Source organism: Hippoglossus stenolepis, chromosome 12 (genome assembly GCF_022539355.2).
Source record: "Hippoglossus stenolepis isolate QCI-W04-F060 chromosome 12, HSTE1.2, whole genome shotgun sequence".
Taxonomy (NCBI): Eukaryota; Metazoa; Chordata; class Actinopteri; order Pleuronectiformes; family Pleuronectidae; genus Hippoglossus; species Hippoglossus stenolepis.
In genome coordinates this window covers 12,692,240-12,710,040 of record NC_061494.1, presented here as the reverse complement: position 1 = coordinate 12,710,040, position 17,801 = coordinate 12,692,240, and the positions used below count along the sequence as shown (strand labels likewise).

At 44.3% G+C, this 17,801-nt stretch overlaps 1 protein-coding gene across 1 annotated transcript; it reads right to left on the bottom strand.

The window, feature by feature from the left end:
• Positions 1 to 91: 91 nt before the first annotated feature.
• Positions 92 to 15,801, bottom strand: LOC118119156. The gene is given in 4 exon segments (XM_047342397.1): positions 92 to 3,938; positions 5,428 to 5,589; positions 5,592 to 13,229; positions 15,336 to 15,801. Coding segments are annotated over 3 exon segments (10,701 nt in total). The 5' UTR covers positions 13,032 to 13,229; positions 15,336 to 15,801; the 3' UTR covers positions 92 to 839.
• Positions 15,802 to 17,801: the final 2,000 nt, after the last annotated feature.

Below are 17,801 nucleotides of genomic sequence, written 5' to 3'. Positions count from 1 at the left end.
GAGTCATTCAGACCCAAGGTACATTTCAAGAGCAGGATGCCAGTGGCAGTTATTGTTGTTACCCACTTTGATTTGTAAAATAAAATCAACCTTCCACAATAATCTTTTATTTTACCTTTTTGTTTATTTGTAACTTTTACATGGCAGATTCTGTTAGACAGTCATTGTGATGACCAATTGTTTGATTGAATTAAGTGTGTTTTTATTGGCTGAACAAGTCTATTTCACACTACTCTGTTTCACATCAACACAGAAACATTCTTACAAACTTCCAATTTTCCAAAATGGACTACTATATGAAACAAAACCTTAATAACAGGGTTGAATATACAAATGATGCTTTACACCATCTGCAGATCTTTATATCTCATGCATCAAAAATTCCAAAAGAAGAATTTCTTCAACAAAAAAAAGGAAAACTTAAATAGGTCAGTGTTAATAGCAGAGACCAACATTTCTCCAACATACTAAACACTGTTGACATTCTTCTGCTGTTTAATGTATGAGAGCCTCCTTCTAGGTTTACGAGGCACCGTGATACTGATCACACTGTATACACATATCTCAGCTTCTCACGTTCATGTTAATGGAATGGTGAACTTCTCTGTAAAACAATAAATAGCTTGACAATGAATCTCTAGAATCAGCAGCAGCAATTTAACAGCATCTCAAAAAAGCTAATCACTCAGTTACTTCGTTCATTTGAAAAAAGTCACTTCAAATACTGCATGTAACAATCCATTCACTCATTTCTTTTGCGTATCTTTATATGATCAAATACTTTATTTGGCTTCTTGTTTGCTTTACATTATTTGTACATAATTAATCAGTCTGTGTTCTCACCAGTCAGACACCTCCATAAAATCTTCCAGTTCACTGATAGGTATTATATCTCTGGGTTGATATCGTGAGTGGGCTGAGTTTTCATTTTCACAAACAGAGCTTCCTGCAAGCTGGCTGTTTGTGTCACACTCTGGGAACGCCTCATATGAGCCATGTGTGTTGTAAACTGTGTTATATGTTTTCTCTGTATCATTAACTGTGTCCATGTATGGTGTCTTCTCCGGGCTGTAGCGATGCTCTTCAGAGCACTGTTTCATTTCAGGGGCTGGATATTCGTAGCTGTGGTTCTCCCTGACAGACTGTTGGTTCTGTTGGTGAGTCATGGGGGCTGATGAGCTGTGGGGGGGCATGGAGTTGACTGCTGCTGGTTGGTAACCTTGGGAATACCCATGGTAGCCTTGATAATGCATAAGGGGCTTGCCAGTGGGAGATGCCTGGGAGATGGGCTGTTGTTGCGACTTCGTCTGGATCTGCAGCTGGGGCTGAGAGTAGTTTTGCTGGGACTGGGGTCGGGAGGAGCTCTTGCCAGATTCACGCACATTCAGCTGAACATACTTTCCCGTCTGTGGGTCAAAAAAAGTCTTTGTTTTCACTTGAACAGGTACGTCCACTACGAAATACTGACCGGAGCCGAGGTCTTGCAGCACCTTGCGCTGGGTCAATGGGTAGGACTGGGGATAGCTTGACTCAACATGGTACTGTGTCACTGGAGCTGGATGGTTGGCATGATGGAGAGTGGGAGAAGAGGAAACATGAGAAACTGTTTTAGGAGCAGCAGTGTGGGACACAGGGCCAGTAGCATGAGGTGAGGCAACGGGGAGGATAACAGAGGCAGCAGCATGAGGCAAGGCAACTGGGAGGGAGATGGGACCAGAGGCATTAGGGGAAGTGTGGACAGAGTGGTGAGATGATGTGTGCTCTGTGTGGGAAGAAGGCAAGCCAGACTCCATTGCTGGAGCATGAGCAAGGGACACGGGAGAGGAAAAATGAGGGGAAGCCACAGCATGTTTGTTGGAGGAGTGTACCTCAGTGGAGGAAGGATGAGGGACTTCTTGAAGAGGTTTTCCAACTCCAGCAGGGCTGTCTTCTACTGCTTTGCACGACTCCTTCTTTATCCTGCGAGTAGTTAACCTTTGTGCCCTGCGCAAGGCTTTGTCACTCTTTGGGGGAACCACTGGAGGCCTGCCCATTGAACGAGACACATCACTGCTATAACTACAGGCTGATTCCGGCCTATCGAAGTCATACAAGGCTCGTATATCTGCAAGGTCAGCAGCACTGGTAGCAAAACTCTCCACATCCTCTGACATGTTGCTCATGACAGAGCGGGAGTCATCTTCATCCAGAACAATGCTCCTCCTGGAGAATGGCCTATGTTGTGGGAGATGGGCAGAGTAGTCCTGTGATGAAGATTCTTTGATAACAGCATGTCTGTTTAACCCTGTGTCAGGACGGACGGGAACTCCAACACTATGTCTCATTATCTCCTGCTCCTCTTCTCTCTCTGACACCCTTTCCATGGGGGAACCCACTCGGAGGTCCTCTCCAAAGTTCTTATGGAAGCGTGGTTTGACTGACTTGGTGAAAGGAGAACTTCTGATCTTGTTATCCTTCACCCTGAACATCGAGGGCTTGCCTCCCAGAGCAGGAGAGGAGGTGTTGGAGCGGGGCAGAGAAGGAGCTGGAGATGCAGAGCTATGTGGCCTGTAAGACCGAGTGTGGTATCCTGAGTCCTCAGTTGACTCACGTACTGATGGATGGTGTTTTTGTTGGGAAGGTAAAGGGGAGCGTACCTGTCTTTCTTTGGATTTCCGCTCTGGTTCTGTTGAGGATATGGCGTAGTACTGGAGAGCATCCATCATTTGTGCTGCTCTTTTGTGCTCCTCTATCTGAGCAGCTCTCTCTCTTTCTCTCTGAGACACAAGCATTTCTTCTTCTTCTCTCTTTTTAGCCATGATCTCATTCTCTCTTTGAGCTATCTGTTCTTGTGCTCTCCTCCTCCCCTCCTCTGCTTGGCTCTCCTCAAGTGATCTAGTCCTTTCTTCTTTGGCGTGTTTTTCTTCTCTAAGTTTCATAATTGTTTTCTCTTTTTCAGCAGCTTTCCTGTCCTCCTCCTCTCCCTGTGTTCTTCTCTTTTCCTGCTCAATTTCAGCGAGTCTCTTCTCCTCTCTCTGTTTTGCTATCCTTTGCTGCTCCTCTTGTGCAGCTTTTCTTTGCTTCTCCTCAATCAGAGCAGCAGTTATTTGCTGCTCCTCTTCTGCAGGACTCCTCTGCTGCTCTTCTTTCGCAGATCTCTTTGGTTGCTCCTCAATCAGAGCAGCTCTCCTTTGCTGCTCCTCTTGTGCAGCTCTCCTCTGCTGCTCCTCTTCTGCAGCTTTCCTCTGCTGGTCCTCTTGTGCAGCTTTCCTTTGCTGCTCCTCAATCAGACCCGCTCTCCTCTGCTGCTCCTCTTTTGCAGCTTTCCAGTGTTGTTCCTCTTGTGCAGCTTTCCTCTGCTGCTCCTCTTGTGCAGCTTTCCTCTGCTGCTCCTCTTGTGCAGCTTTCCTCTGCTGCTCCTCTTGTGCAGCTTTCCTTTGCTGCTCATCAATAAGAGCCGCTCTCCTCTGCTGCTCCTCTTTTGCAGCTTTCCACTGCTGTTCCTCTAGTGCAGCTTTCCTCTGCTGCTCCTCTTTTGCAGCTTCCCTCTGCTGTTCCTCTTGTGCAGCTTTCCTCTGCTGCTCCTCTTTTGCAGCTTTCCTCTGCTTCTCTTCTTGTGCAGCTTTTCTCTGCTGTTCCTCTTGTGCAGCTCTCCTCTGCTGCTCCTCTTGTGCAGCTTTCCTTTGCTGCTCCTCAATCAGAGCCGCTCTCCTCTGCTGCTCCTCTTTTGCAGCTTTCCACTGCTGTTCCTCTTGTGCAGCTCTTCTCTGCTGCTCCTCTTTTGCAGCTTTCCTCCGCTGCTCCTCTTGTGCAGCTTTCCTCTGCTTCTCCTCTTGTGCAGCTCTCCTCTGCTGCTCCTCTTGTGCAGGTCTCTTCTGCTGCTCCTCTTGTGCAGCTCTCCTCTGCTGCTCCTCTTGTGCAGGTCTCTTCTGCTGCTCCTCTTGTGCAGCTCTTCTCTGCTGCTCCTCAATCAGAGCCGCTCTGCTCTGCTGCTCCTCTTTTGCAGCTTTACTCTGCTGCTCCTCTGGTGCAGCTCTTCTCTGCTGCTCCTCAATCAGAGCCGCTCTTCTCTGCTGCTCCTCTTTTGCAGCTTTCCTCAGCTGCTCCTCTTGTGCAGCTCTTCTCTGCTGCTCCTCAATCAGAGCCGCTCTTCTCTGCTGCTCTTCTTTTGCATCTTTCATCTGCTGTTCCTCTTGTGCAGCTTTCCTCTGCTGCTCCTCTTGTGCAGCTTTCCTCAGCTGCTCCTCTGGTGCAGCTCTTCTCTGCTGCTCCTCAATCAGAGCCGCTCTTCTCTGCTGCTCCTCTTTTGCAGCTTTCATCTGCTGTTCGTCTTGTGCAGCTTTCCTCAGCTGCTCCTCTGATGCAGCTCTTCTCTGCTGCTCCTCAATCAGAGCTGCTCTCCTCTGCTGCTCCTCAATCAGAGCCGCTCTTCTCTGCTGCTCCTCTTTTGCAGCTTTCATCGGCTCTTCCTCTTGTGCAGCTTTCATCTGCTGTTCGTCTTGTGCAGCTTTCCTCAGCTGCTCCTCTGATGCAGCTCTTCTCTGCTGCTCCTCAATCAGAGCTGCTCTCCTCTGCTGCTCCTCAATCAGAGCCGCTCTTCTCTGCTGCTCCTCTTTTGCAGCTTTCATCTGCTCTTCCTCTTGTGCAGCTTTCCTCAGCTGCTCCTCTTGTGCAGCTTTCCTCAGGTGCTCCTCTGGTGCAGCTCTTCTCTGCTGCTCCTCAATCAGAGCCGCTCTTCTCTGCTGCTCCTCTTTTGCAGCTTTCATCTGCTGTTCCTCTTGTGCAGCTTTCCTCAGCTGCTCCTCTTGTGCAGCTCTTCTCTGCTGCTCCTCAATCAGAGCTGCTCTCCTCTGCTGCTCCTCTGGTGCAGCTTTTCGTTGTTGCTCCTCTACTGAAGCTCTCCTTTGTGGCTCCTCTCGAGAAGCTCTCTCCTCCTCTTGCTGTTTCAGCCTCCTCCTCTCCTCATTGTCTTTAAGCCAATCTGCCTCCCCTCTCAATTTGGCTCTCCTCCCATCTTCACTCTTTAACCTCTCGATTTCTTTCTCTGTCCTGCCTCCTCCTCTTAGCTTGGATCTTATCTCTTCTTCTGTTCGAGCTGCTCTGTCATCTTTTGCCTGTTTTGCTTGTCTTTCTTTCTCTTCTTTTTGATCTGCTTCTCTCTGTTTTTCCCGCCGCTCCTTGATCCTACTAGCTATGGCCTCCCTCTCTTTTACTCTCCTCTCCTCTTCCCTCTGAGTGGCTCTCCTCTCTTCTTCAGCCAGAGAAGCTCTACTCTCCTCCATAATGTGTTTTATTCTCATATCGTCTGTTCTTTTCTCTTCTTCTATTCTAGGCACTCGTTCTTCCTGTGATGGTTTTGGTGTGGTTTCTTCATGCTGAGTTGCAATCCCTCCTTGACTCGCTCTTTCTTTTCTTTCTTCCCCAGTCTTAGCCACTTTATTTTTTAACTTCTCCTCTTTTCTTGGAGTTGTGATTTCCTCTAAGTTGTGAAATTCCCCCAAGGTGGGTTGTGAATTTCCATCTGAAAATGATGTGTTTCTTGGCCTGTTGACTGCAGAAGATGAGGTTGTTGTTTGCAATGGAGGATTGACTTGCTGAGGAACCCTTTGCTCTATTTGACTAAGTCTTTGAGTATCACTTCCAGCAACTTGCTCTAAGACCATTTTCTCTTGTTTGTCTTTATCTCCCAGTTTGAACATCCCTGTCCTTTGGTGTTCTTTCTCTGTAATGGGAAATACTAATACTTTGGGTTCTCTGTTCACTTTGGCACTCATCTCTGTCTTATTTGGCAAATGTTTCTCTTTGACAGCGATATCTTTTGGGTCATCAGTGAACACTGGACGTCTGCTATGACGAGACTGTATTAGTGGGAAGAATCCTTCCTTTTTGTTGGGTGGGAATTCCTGAATTGTGTTTTCCTGCTCCTCTGGAACAATTACTTTTAGTCTGGCATAGTCTGCAAGTGCGGATATTTCAGGTATTGTGGATACTCTTTCCTTTGGTTTTGGTTTAACTTCGGGTTTTTCCTTGACAGCATTGTCCCTTGTTAGGTATGAATTTCTTGAGCTCTGTCTCTCCCTTGCTGACAAACTGGATTTTCTCAAATGATTAGCTTGACCTACTTCCTGTCTCTCTGTGGGACCATCGCTCTGTTTTGAAGTCTCTGTTTCTCGGTTTTTCTTTTCCACATTCACATTTTGGACGCCTACTGTGCTCAATTCCATTGTTTCCCTCTTACTTTGATTCAAAGAAAAAGCGTCATTTTTTACTTCCTCGTTGGCAGAAGTCCTGTTTAGTGACGCTGGAGGTATCCTTTCGTTTGAAACACCATCTAACGTCTCTCCATCATTGGCACTATTGTGTAGGTCATTATTTGTGTCTGCTACCCCTTGCACTTGAAAGTAGTCTCCCTCCATGGCTTGTTCCTTTGATTTATCCACTGAATTCCTACTAGTCTTTACTTCATCAGACCTTTGACTTTCAGCTTGAGTGTTTTCAGTGGTTAGCTTGATGCTGTCCTGTTGTTTGCTGATTTTCAATGAATCAGACAGTTTTTTCACACTGGACAACACGTATTGTACTCCAAATTTGTCTTCTGCAGTGAGGTCTTTGATTCTATCTTTGTTGGTTGAAGTGTTCACTTTTTCTTCGGAACTTGATGATGCAACTTCTTTATCTTCAGTAGCTACAACCACATCAGCTGGGACAACTGTGGCAGCATTCTTTCCTGCTGTATTCAGGTTGTCATTCTTAGTTACTGCACACGTTGGGACAACTCTGATGGCAATGCTGTCTATATGCACAACATCATCCACTTGAGTGTGTGTCTCTAATCTTGGGGATACAGGGTTGTTTTGGTTTTCAGGTAAATGCTGAGATGGAGTGGTTTTGCTGAATGGCTTCATTGGCGTTGGGTCATTTCTCTTTTCTTCCATTAGGGGTGCACACTCGCCATCATTTGCTGTCGATGTCTGCTGGACATCAGGTTTTACAAGAGCTTCTGCATCAGCTTTGTTGGAATCATTCTTGATTCCTGTGTTCTCCACTTTAGCCTTGAAGTTGTCATTGGTATGTGCTGTTGGTGTTTTTTGATCATTTGTTTCTTCTATAATATTCTTTACTTCATCTTTCCTCGTGTCCTTTGCCAGGTTCTGTTTGGGCATTTTGTTTGAGTAGTCATTCTGTTCCTTGTCTTTCATGTCTTGCTTGTCGGAAGGGTGTTGAGTGTCAGCCAATACTTTATTTTTAGCAGGTGCAGTGACTGTGGATGGCACGCCTTTTTCAGCCAGTGGTTCTAGAAGTCGCATTTCCCTTTGAGGTTTTGCATCTATAGAAGTACTCTTCTGAAGATTAGTCTTTTTCACAGTGACATTCTCAGAAACATTTTCAGAATGATTAATCACACCAACTTTAGTTTGATCTTCCTTCTCTGTGGGACGAAGTTCCTGCGCAACTCTGTCTTTTTCCTTTGCTATGCTATTTTCCTTGGGAGAATCTTTTCCTGTACTTACTTCTAAACTTGAGCTGGGATGACATTTATCTAACTCTGAATTACTGTGTTCTTTCTCTTTTGTAGTTATTTGTTCCAGGTTGGTGTTATCACTCTGGGATGGCTTTCTTTCTCGTACAATTACCATGATTCCCATGATCTGCAAGCTGTCATCAGCCACAGGGGTCTTGTTCTGATCTTGAGAGAAAAGATTTATTGAAGGTGCTGAGTCCTTATGAAGTTCTTCATGTTTACCCTCAGGTTTTTCTGCTGTCATAGGTTTTGAGCTTTCAGCTTTGACCAGAGATGTAGCTTTTGATAGATCCTCTTCCTCCTTGTTCTGTTGGTCGGTGCTTATGGCAAGATTGTCTTTAACCCCATCTTTCTGTTTTCCGGGGTTGGTTCCATGATTGGATTTCTGCTTTCCACGGTTGTCCACAGGTGCCTGCTCTTTACTTTGCAGAAGTGATTTAACTCCAGATTGACTTTCTTTCTTCTGTTTTTCTATCAAGCCCCTGTTTGTGTTTTTAGGATCACATCCTGTCGGTCTTGCATCTTTGGTAGGTTCTTGCACATTGTCATTGCTTTTCACTGGTACTTTGGGAACCTGCTTCTGTAAATGGTCTACCGACTGACCAGTGGTTACTGCAGACTTCACTGGTATTGTAGCAGAACTGGGGGTTGGCACAGACTTGACTGTCTCCGTCTGTACTCCTGATTGCTCCATCTGGTGCTTTGGTGTAATATTACTGGACATAGTGTTTTCATGCTTTTTAGACACTTCCTGTGATGGCAGCCTTTGTCGTATGTTAAGACTCTGACTACCTGCTAATAGCTTGGTAGGGTTTTTGGATATAAACCCATCTCTTAAAGCAAAACCCTTTTCTTTTATTGCTGAAATCTCTTTTTCAGCGTGAGCTTTTATCCTGGAAGTCAGAATCTCCTGCTTGGTCTGTGCTCTCTCTTTATGTGTCGATGCTCTGGGAGGGGTGAAATGCACATCTTTACCTGGACCTGCACTGTGCTCAACTGACTTAGGTTTTCGTTCAAGAGGCAGGAGTTTCGTCAAATCAGAATCTCTTTGATGTGATACATCAGTGAGTTTCGCAGCTTCACATTTTTCCAACTTTTCAACACTTTCATCCTTCACTTTATCAGTAACAGTGTCACAATTTGCTCCGTTATCTACATGGGTGGGTAGATTATCAGAACTGGATAATTTGAATTCTTTGGATGACTCACTGTAAACATAGTGACCCTCTGTCTCTTCGTTTGATTTAAAGCTTTCGCTTTCCTCCTTATTTTCTGTGTTAGCTTTTGCAAATACACTTGGAGGAATCTGTTTGTCATTTGATTTGTTGTTATTCACTGTCTCAGCTGTGGCAGGAGATATAGTTGGTGTTTCTTTGTCATCATTCGAAGAATCATTTTTTGCAGTTAACTCCTCTTTTCTGTTTGTTGAAAGTGCATTAGTGAAACCATATTTTCCTCTCAAACTGTTGAAATCATCAGCCCCTCTGTCAAGTGAGTGTTCATTCAGTTGATGCATTTGTGTTGCTCCATCCTGGTTTTTATAATCCTCATTTTTATTCATATTAATGTTTAAATCAACATCTTTCTTTGCAATGTCATTTTCCATTACGATGTTGGTTTTTCTGACTTCTCCTTTCATTTTCTCTTTTATTTTGGCAAGTTCTGCTTTGGCTTTAGCTAACTCTGTCTTAACTTGTTCAACTTTATCCGGCTCACTTTTGACCTTTTGTATCGCTGCTAGTTTTGCTCCAGGTTTAACTAACCTTTCCTGCAGATCCTCTGTTTTCGTTAGCTCTGCTTTAGCTAACTTTACTTTTGTTTGCTCTTTGGCCTTATTTAACTCTGGGATCGTTTTTTCTGAATTTACATGGGCTTTAATCAAATCTATCTTCGATTTCTCTTGTTTGACATCCTTAACTTTAATGTGGTCTGCTTTGAACTTTTCCATCTCAACTGCCTTCAGTTTCTCCTGTTCGGTTTTAGCTTGTTGCTCTTGTTTAGCTTGTTCTGCTTTAATCTTTTCTGTTCTGGTTCGTTCAGTCTCTCTCCGCTCTCTTTCAATTTGTTCTGCTTTTACCTGTTCGTCCTCCTCTATTCTGAACTGTGTCGTTTTTTGTATTCTTAATTGCTCTGTCGGTGCCAGTTCAGTTTTTATGTGTTCTTCTTTTAGCCTTTCTGCTCGGGCTTTTTCAGCTTTGACCTGCTCCTCTTTCATGTGCATGGCCGCTGCTTCCTCTTTTTTATTTCTTGGCTCTTCTGTTATCTTTTGTTCTCTGGCCTTCGTCTGCTCCTCCCTTGCATGCTCTGGATGTTTTTCTCTCGGTTTTTCTGTCTGTTCTCCTTTTTTCTTCTCCTCTGTTTTAGCCGGTTTGAGTCTCTCGCGCTCTGTCAGTTCTGCTTTGGCCTGTTGTGCTTTGACTTTCTCTGAACCAGTCTGACCTGCTAAATTTAACCTGGCCGACTCTGCTTTGGGTGGCTCCACTTGAGCCCGGTGCTGAACCTTTGCCAGCTCCACTTTGGAGTTTTCTGCTGTGGCCTGTCCAGCCTTGACCTCAGCCAACTGTCTATCCTTCACCTGGTTTAATGCGATGGTGGATTCAGCTGCATTGTCAGGATTAGATAATGCATTTTTGTGCACATTATCTCCAATCGTCGTTGTGGCTTGTAGTGGCTTGAGACTTTGCATTTCGTGTCCTTTTGGAACCGGCATAGATTGTTTTCTCGGACCTGTTTCCTGCGTGCACATCGTTTTGTCTTTACTAGTATTAAATATGTGTTGATTTTGGTTTTCTGGATCAGTATACCTATCATAATTCTGTGTCAAATCATTTTTCATTTCATTGTGTCCATGACGCTTTTGAAGTGCATATTTGTCTTTAATTGTTCCAGCTTGTTGTTGTCCGTAATATTCTTGATTTTCTACATTAGCATTACTGATTTCTGGAGCATTTTGGGGTAGTTGGTTTGAAATGTTAGGATTGACCAATCCTGCCCCATAAATATGCCTCAACTCTCTTGTTTCAAGTTCTGCATTTACAGTTTGCTGATGTCCTCTGTATTTGTCTCTGGGTAAATTTAGTTCCTCCTTTTTCGGGGCTGCTCTTTGGTAAGCCTGTGCATGTTGCTCTTTTTCTGTTAAAGCAGTTATCTCTTGTTTCCATGGAGAGACAGTTGCTCTCAGGCCGAGCCTTTCTGTGTCTTGGCTGTTTGTCTGTCTCCACCTATCCTGTGTGGACACATTACTGTAATCATGTTTGTTGTCTTTCGGCTGCTGATATCTATCCACCTTGGTGGATTCCCTTCCCAGTGTTTCATTAAAATGTTGCTCAGCATTTGCCCTACTTATGAAATATTCTCTGGTCTGATTGTTGACAGTATTTCTTGGTGCCTCTGTATAAGATGGTTTAAGCCTGTGTTCATCCCCTACCAGAATTCCTGCATTTTCTCTCATGCTTTGTTTATAGGAAGTATATGACATTAAGTCTTCATGGAGATACTGTCCATTAGCCAGCTGATTGGTTGTGTAGTTTTCAGGTGTAAAGCCAGTGGACGTGGAGTGATGATGAACCATCTCACTTTGCCTCTGAGCTGTCTGGTAATCACCTAAAGTGTATTCTGAATATTGGCCTGCAGGTGCTGTTTTAGGACGAGAGTTTCGTGTTGCAAGCGACAATCCAGGGTTTTGATACTGGTTTGCATACTGATGTGAGGCAGCACTTGTCCTGCTGAATTCTTCTACCTGTGTAAACTGAATGTCTGGATCTGGATAATCTGGGATATCTATCACAGTGTCTCTCGGCTCCTGCACAGAAGGCTGTTTGAATTTGGTTGGGCTGTAGGTGTTTTTTACTCGTTTCCTGTTGTCTTTGAGATTGAAGAGGAGGCTTGTGGCTCTAGATTTGTAGCTGGTCATCCTAATGTCAGGAGTAGCTCCCCTGCTCTCAGCTCGCACCGGAGCATGTTCCACAAGCTGAGGTGAAACCGCACCTTCTCGGACCACTGATGTCCCTGCTTCTTGATTTGCTTGGACTGAGGGTGTGAGAAGCTGACTGATGTTGAGTGGGGTTGTGTTACCTCTGACAACATTTGCTGCCGCTGTTACTGCACTGTTGCCAAAAGGAATTAAATTATCGTTGCTACAAAGTGCTTCTTGTTGATTTGCTTTCATCTCCATTTCCATGTTTTGCTCGGCCATCATTTTGATCTTTTGCTGCAAGGCTTTCACGGAGCTGATGGTGTCCCGCACACGTCGAGACATCTCGACAGTAGGTGATGCAGTTGATGGGCGCTGGGGAGGAAGCTTGTTAGTTCCCAGACTCTGCAACCGCTTCCTGTGGGGATAACGACCTGCCAACTCGGACTCGCTGCGTTTCTCCACAGCCGAAGCTTTCTGCAGCATTGTAGATGTTGATGTGGAGCGTTGAGAAGTGGGAGGAACCATTGGCACCATGTTATTCCTCAGGTTTCCAATACCCCTCTCCTCAAACCTGTAAGGCCCCTGTGGCCGGGCCTCCTGTGAAAGCTCCCTGTACATTGGTGTCTCGTACCATTTAGGGAACTCAGAGCAGTGCATAAACCCTGAGACGTCCCCTTGTTGAAAAGGAAACCTGTTGTGATCCCTCCATACCTTGAAGGGACTAAACTCACTGTGTATAAAGAAGTTAGAGTTGCAGTTGACCTGCGTGGACATGCTGTGTTTACTGTGGGAAGCGCTCATGAAAGTGGATGCAGAATTTGTGTGAGCCACTGCTGCTACTTCAGAGGAGTAGAATCCGGAGTTTTGAGACGTGAACGGACCACCTGTCAGGAAATGGTCACTGTTAAAGTTTTGCTGGTATGATGAAGAGAATTCAGAAAGTTCTCTTTGGATATTCATCAGGGCTGAGTTGTCCCAGCTTGTCTCATTATTCCCCTCTCTGAGTTTACCATCCATCCCTGCTCCATCCCTTTGTCCGTCAGAGTTAAAAGCTCTGATGAGGGAGGAAACTCTGGAGCGGCTCCTGCGTTGCTGCGAACTTAAATCTGTGGCTCCATTGCTGAAGAATGACAACTGGTCTTCCCTCAGAGATTTTTCCTGTTGGGAGGTTTCCACAAGGGATTGCTGGAATGTGGCAGAAACCCTCCCCTGTGTCCTTTCGCCGTAAGCCTCCCACTGCGGATCTCTTTGGATCTCAGCCCCATACATTCCTCCATGCATCCAGTCCTGTCCGTACTGCTGCACCCTGACGCTGAAGCTCTCATGGGCAGCTCTCTTAAGTTCCTCTCTCTCTCTGTCCTCTCTGTTTCTGTCTTGGCCGCCCTGACTAAAGGCCAGCTGTCTGTCTCTCTGGCCGCAGGGGGAAGAGGGACAGAGGTCTGAGTCGTTATAAACAGCCTCATCTCCAATGCAGAGGCTCCTGAATGCTCGATCTGTCAGACTGCTGACCTCGCGGTCGGTCTCATCCAGGAAGGACCCACCGCTCGAAGTATCGCTGTTCTTTCGATGCCTGCCGCTCTTTCGGCCTGAGCGGCGCTTCTCAACTGAGGTCATGATGCTGGCTCGGAAACAAAGAGCTGTGTCCTCAATTGCTCAGTCATTCATGCAAGCACAGACCTCAAAATGAAACGCTATGTCTGCCAGTGGAGCTGCAGGACCCAGAGTTCAGGGCCCCTGGATTTTCTTCAGCCAGTCGCGTCTAAGTCATCGTGCCTTTTAGCTGGCCTCTGTCCAAAAGATCCTGTTGTTCTCCTGCAGGACAAAATAAAAGTGTGTTAGCCCAGATCTGACCATGCACGCATACAAGCATATCATCCTACAGGACAAATTGTGATAATCCAAGATAAACATGTTTTCTCTAATTTAAAAACAAACTCTTTGGCTGTTGTTCCCAATTAAAGATAGCTGGCCTTAATAAGGAGGGTCTTTTGACCCCCTCGGATTAAATAACAATGTACTGTATGTGCTTCTGAAAACAGCTCTGTAAATCCCTCTGCTCAATCACTGTGACCTTCAGGGTCATGTTGTAAATAAAACTACACTGTTGCTATAGGCACAGGAGAGACAGCCTCACGTGAGTTATTTTGGGAAAGCAGAATGCGCCATATCAACTTAAACAACCACACACACACATCTCAAAATGTCACATCGATAAGGGGTTAGAGAAATTTGTTTGACTTTGTTAGAAACATTTAACTGTTATATTAATAATTAGTCTTGTTTTGGTGTAATGGAGACAGCAGAAGGAGAGCACTACTACGTTGAGATTTCAGAGGTAAAATCAGAGTTGAAATTAAAAAGTAACAACAACACCTGAATTGTTTGAATGAGATAAGTCATTTAAACTAATGTATTTAAATTGACGTAAGAAAACTAATATTAAAAAAATGTACAAATTAAATGTATAGAGCACCAAATAGGATTGTTAATTAGGAGGTTCGTGGTGGTTTTTTTTAACAAATCAATAAAATAAAAATAAAGAATCAATGTTTTCTAATCTGTAAATCTGAAGCAGGCAAATCCAGGGGTGAGCGCTGTGACGTATTTCAGTCTGTTGACTGTCACTCTCTCTCTCCCCTCACTCTGCATTGTATCTGGGGGCGTCTTCAAAACTATAGTGTTATATATTTAAAAACCATACAATGCAAAACACTCTTTTCTGCAACTTATTATAACCTTCTTATCTCATACTCCCTCTCTTGTACTGTGCTTTAAATAAAAAATGATATTTAGAGGCATCGAGGCAACGTCATGGGTAAATTAACTGCAGCTGCCCGCCAGCACCACCTTAAATACCCAGTAGTTCATTAATATCATCTGCCCTGGAGTGCGTCCATCTCACACACGTCTATAGAACAGCTTCACACCACACTACACTGCCTGGTTAAATCAGCAGCACAGAAAACTGGTGCAGAAATGAAAAGAGGTTTGTGCAACAACTTTCTACTGTGGCTGCAAACTTAGGTAAAATAGCAACTTACACAAAAAAACACAAGACCTCTTTTCACGTCATTACCCAAGATTTCAAGATTTCAAGATTATATTTATCATGTGCACAACAATTACATAGAGCAGTCTCTGGCAATGAAATTCTGGTGTCACAGGCTCCCTTCTAGCTGTTTTTAAAAATATTTGAAAAGCCACACAAGCAAAAAAAAACTAATAGAATATAAAAACTAAAATAAAGAATATTAAATTAAATGAAATAAAAATGGTTTAAAAATATACACCTAAAATATAAATTATAAACTAAAATAAACTAAATTAAACTAAACTAATACATTTTTAAAAAGTACTAAAAAAAGGTATAATAATAAAGTATCTTGACACATTTGTGTTCAGTTTAAGGACATTTTTGTAAGGACAGTGAAGTCACTGTGACTAAACTGAGCCCTTTTCATCACAATCACCTCCTGCCGAACTGTCAGGGAGATTTCTGTTCATTCTGGCATCTGACAGGTTTATTTTTGTCCTGTGACGGGGGCCTCTGACTCTAAAACCTGACACCGAACAGGCCGTGCTTTTCAGGTGGTCTGATACAGCAACAGATCTGTCACCTCCGAGAGCAGGAGGAACTCGACCAGGATGTATATTTATACATAAAGAGAATAAAATAAAATTCTGTCAATGGAGTCAACCGCTAAAGAAAATCTTTAGTAAGCAAATGTAATTTTGATTCGGAGATTAAAGCAGGGAATGTCGAATGTTTTCATTTATTTGTCTTTAATTTTAAATGTTAAGATTTAATTTAAAATGCATGCAAGTTCGAGGATATTAACTTTTGTCTTAGGTCTTCCTCATATATTATTAAGTGTCATCGAAACATGAAAAATTATGTAGATTGGGTTCTTGTTTTACCTTTCAGCTCTATAATCCATAATCTGAGATCTACTCCAGGTTAAACTCCTCAAAAGACTCCGTCTCCCAAGGCCTCGCAGATCTGATCCTCCCCTGTCACCTCATATGAGCCCTCACTGGCAGCTCTGCCTCTTTCTACGGAAAAAACTACCCGAAGAAAAAAACTCTTGATAGTCCACAGTCAGGTTTTGGAGCGTCTGACCAGAGGAAGGCAGCAGAACTCGGAGCCGGACACCAGACAGAAATAGAGGACTTTTCCCACAGAGTCCATCATGGGGGGACGGAAAGAGGGCTTGGGCTGCAGCATGTGGGTCTGCGAGATCCTCTGGTGTCAAGTGTCTGACGGATGAAACAAACAGCCTTTCAACTATTTATAAATATGGACAGCAAGCTGTCGGCCATTAGCAGCTACACAGCTAACTGTCAGCAAGCTGCAGGGAAATGTTACCACCGGCGGAGGAGGAGGTTGTGGGGTCACAACCAGGAGAAAAAAAGCCCAATTCCCAAAGGTGTGTTATTACTGGGCGGGGGGTGGGGGGCTGGGAATGTAGTTCAATGTAGCACTGGGAGATGTAAATAACCCAATTGCCTCACACTGGAGCGCCTCCATCTTTGTTGAACAGCACTGACAAGAACCATATGAAGTGTCAACAAGTGTCGCCACCGACCTGAACGAAGCTTCGTCGCGACTGTAAAATCATGTGACGGCAGATTTGTCACATTTTATCTTTCTGTTATTAAACGATGGAAATCTTACCTCCCCCGCCAGCAAGTAACCCCACCTCCCCTCTGCCTCCCCCCTTATAGCCCCTGCTGCTATAATAGGAGATTGCTGTAGCAGATAGTTTCCTGGGATTCTTGGCGGGTGCAGGGCCGCGGCCTGGCAGGATGATGGACACACACACATGTCCTTAATGGTGACGCACTCCTTCGCATACTCCCACACAGACACACGCACACACACACACACACACACACACACACACACACACACACACACACACACACACACACACACACACACACACACACACACACACACACACACACAGATGGTTTTGCATACAGCTCACCAAACTTTGGGGAAAGGCTGAGGTAATCCCTTTTAACTAATCTCCTTCCTCCCTTCTAAACCTCCATCTCTCCACCCACGCGCCCTTCTAAATTCTAGTCCATCTTTTTTCCCCTTTTTTTTTTTCTTCCTGGACTCTGAATGTCAATAACATCCATTTCTACATAAACTCCATGAAATAATCTTCACAGATCTCAAACATCATCATCTGCAATTTGCAAATTGCTGATAAATCATCTTATTTTTCACTTTTCGGGGCCCTTGATACTCAGCACTTGTTGAAAATTTGTTTTGATGAATGATTAATAAAAATGTACAAAGTCTTCCCTCAGCCAAAATAACACAGTGTGTGTTTATCCAATGTGCTCAATTTTCCCATTGAGGTTTGAGATGAGGCTTGTTGTGGGGCAAGTTTCCTGCTCACCAAGTCCCTCTAGTGGACAAACTAAGAACTCACCTTCACTTCCATGTGGCCTGGACAGAAATTTAGATTTTATACATATCTTGAGTTTTTTTTTTGCAAAGTGAAAAGTCTCCAACTTTGCTTCAGCACAGTTGCATAGTGAAGTGACTGAGGGCTGCCGTGTGCACTGATCACAAACGCTGAGGATGCTCTTCGCTGTGCTGAGTAAGGAGCGGGGCTGCGGTTATGTGGCAGACAGGCACATTACTCGCTGCATTAAGATATGCTTTGTTTGTATTATCTCCATTCAGAAATGAGCTTAATTGATTCTAATTGATTGAGTTATTGATCAGGTCTGCTGCAGGAATTAAAAGCAGAGATGATACTGTAGTGTGTGTGTGTGTTGTGTGTGTGTGTGTGTGTGTGTGTGTGGGGTAGTGTTGAGGCCTGAATGCACTGAATGTCTGACTTTGGGAGCTGGGACCTTGAATAGTAAAATGTAGGTGTTGCACCCGATGTCGAGCAAAAGAATTCTATGTATGTGCCAGTCTTTCTTTAGCATATACTGTGTTTCTCTGTGTGCCTTACATTGTCTGCAGATGAGTGCATGTGCACCACGTCTCCCTGTTTCAGGACACGTTGCCCCACATCCCCTGCAAATATTTCATTACTGCAACAAAAGAAGCCCATTAACTGCACTGTAAGAACAGAGTTCAACTGCTGTTGCCCATATTCACCATGTTTGTCTGCTTTTCTGGCCGCTCTCCAGCTAATTTGATATAACAATGCTCCGCGAGACCGCCTCAGGACTTTTTTTAGGTGACAGAAAATTATCAATGATGCCACATGCACAGCTGAATGTCAACACCAACTTGACTTGTTTATGAAATATTAAAGCAGTGAATTATGGGCGCCGTGTCGAACTTAATGATGATCGGAGTCATTACAACTTCAGCATCCTTTGTTTTGGCTAATGATTAAATTCCACAAC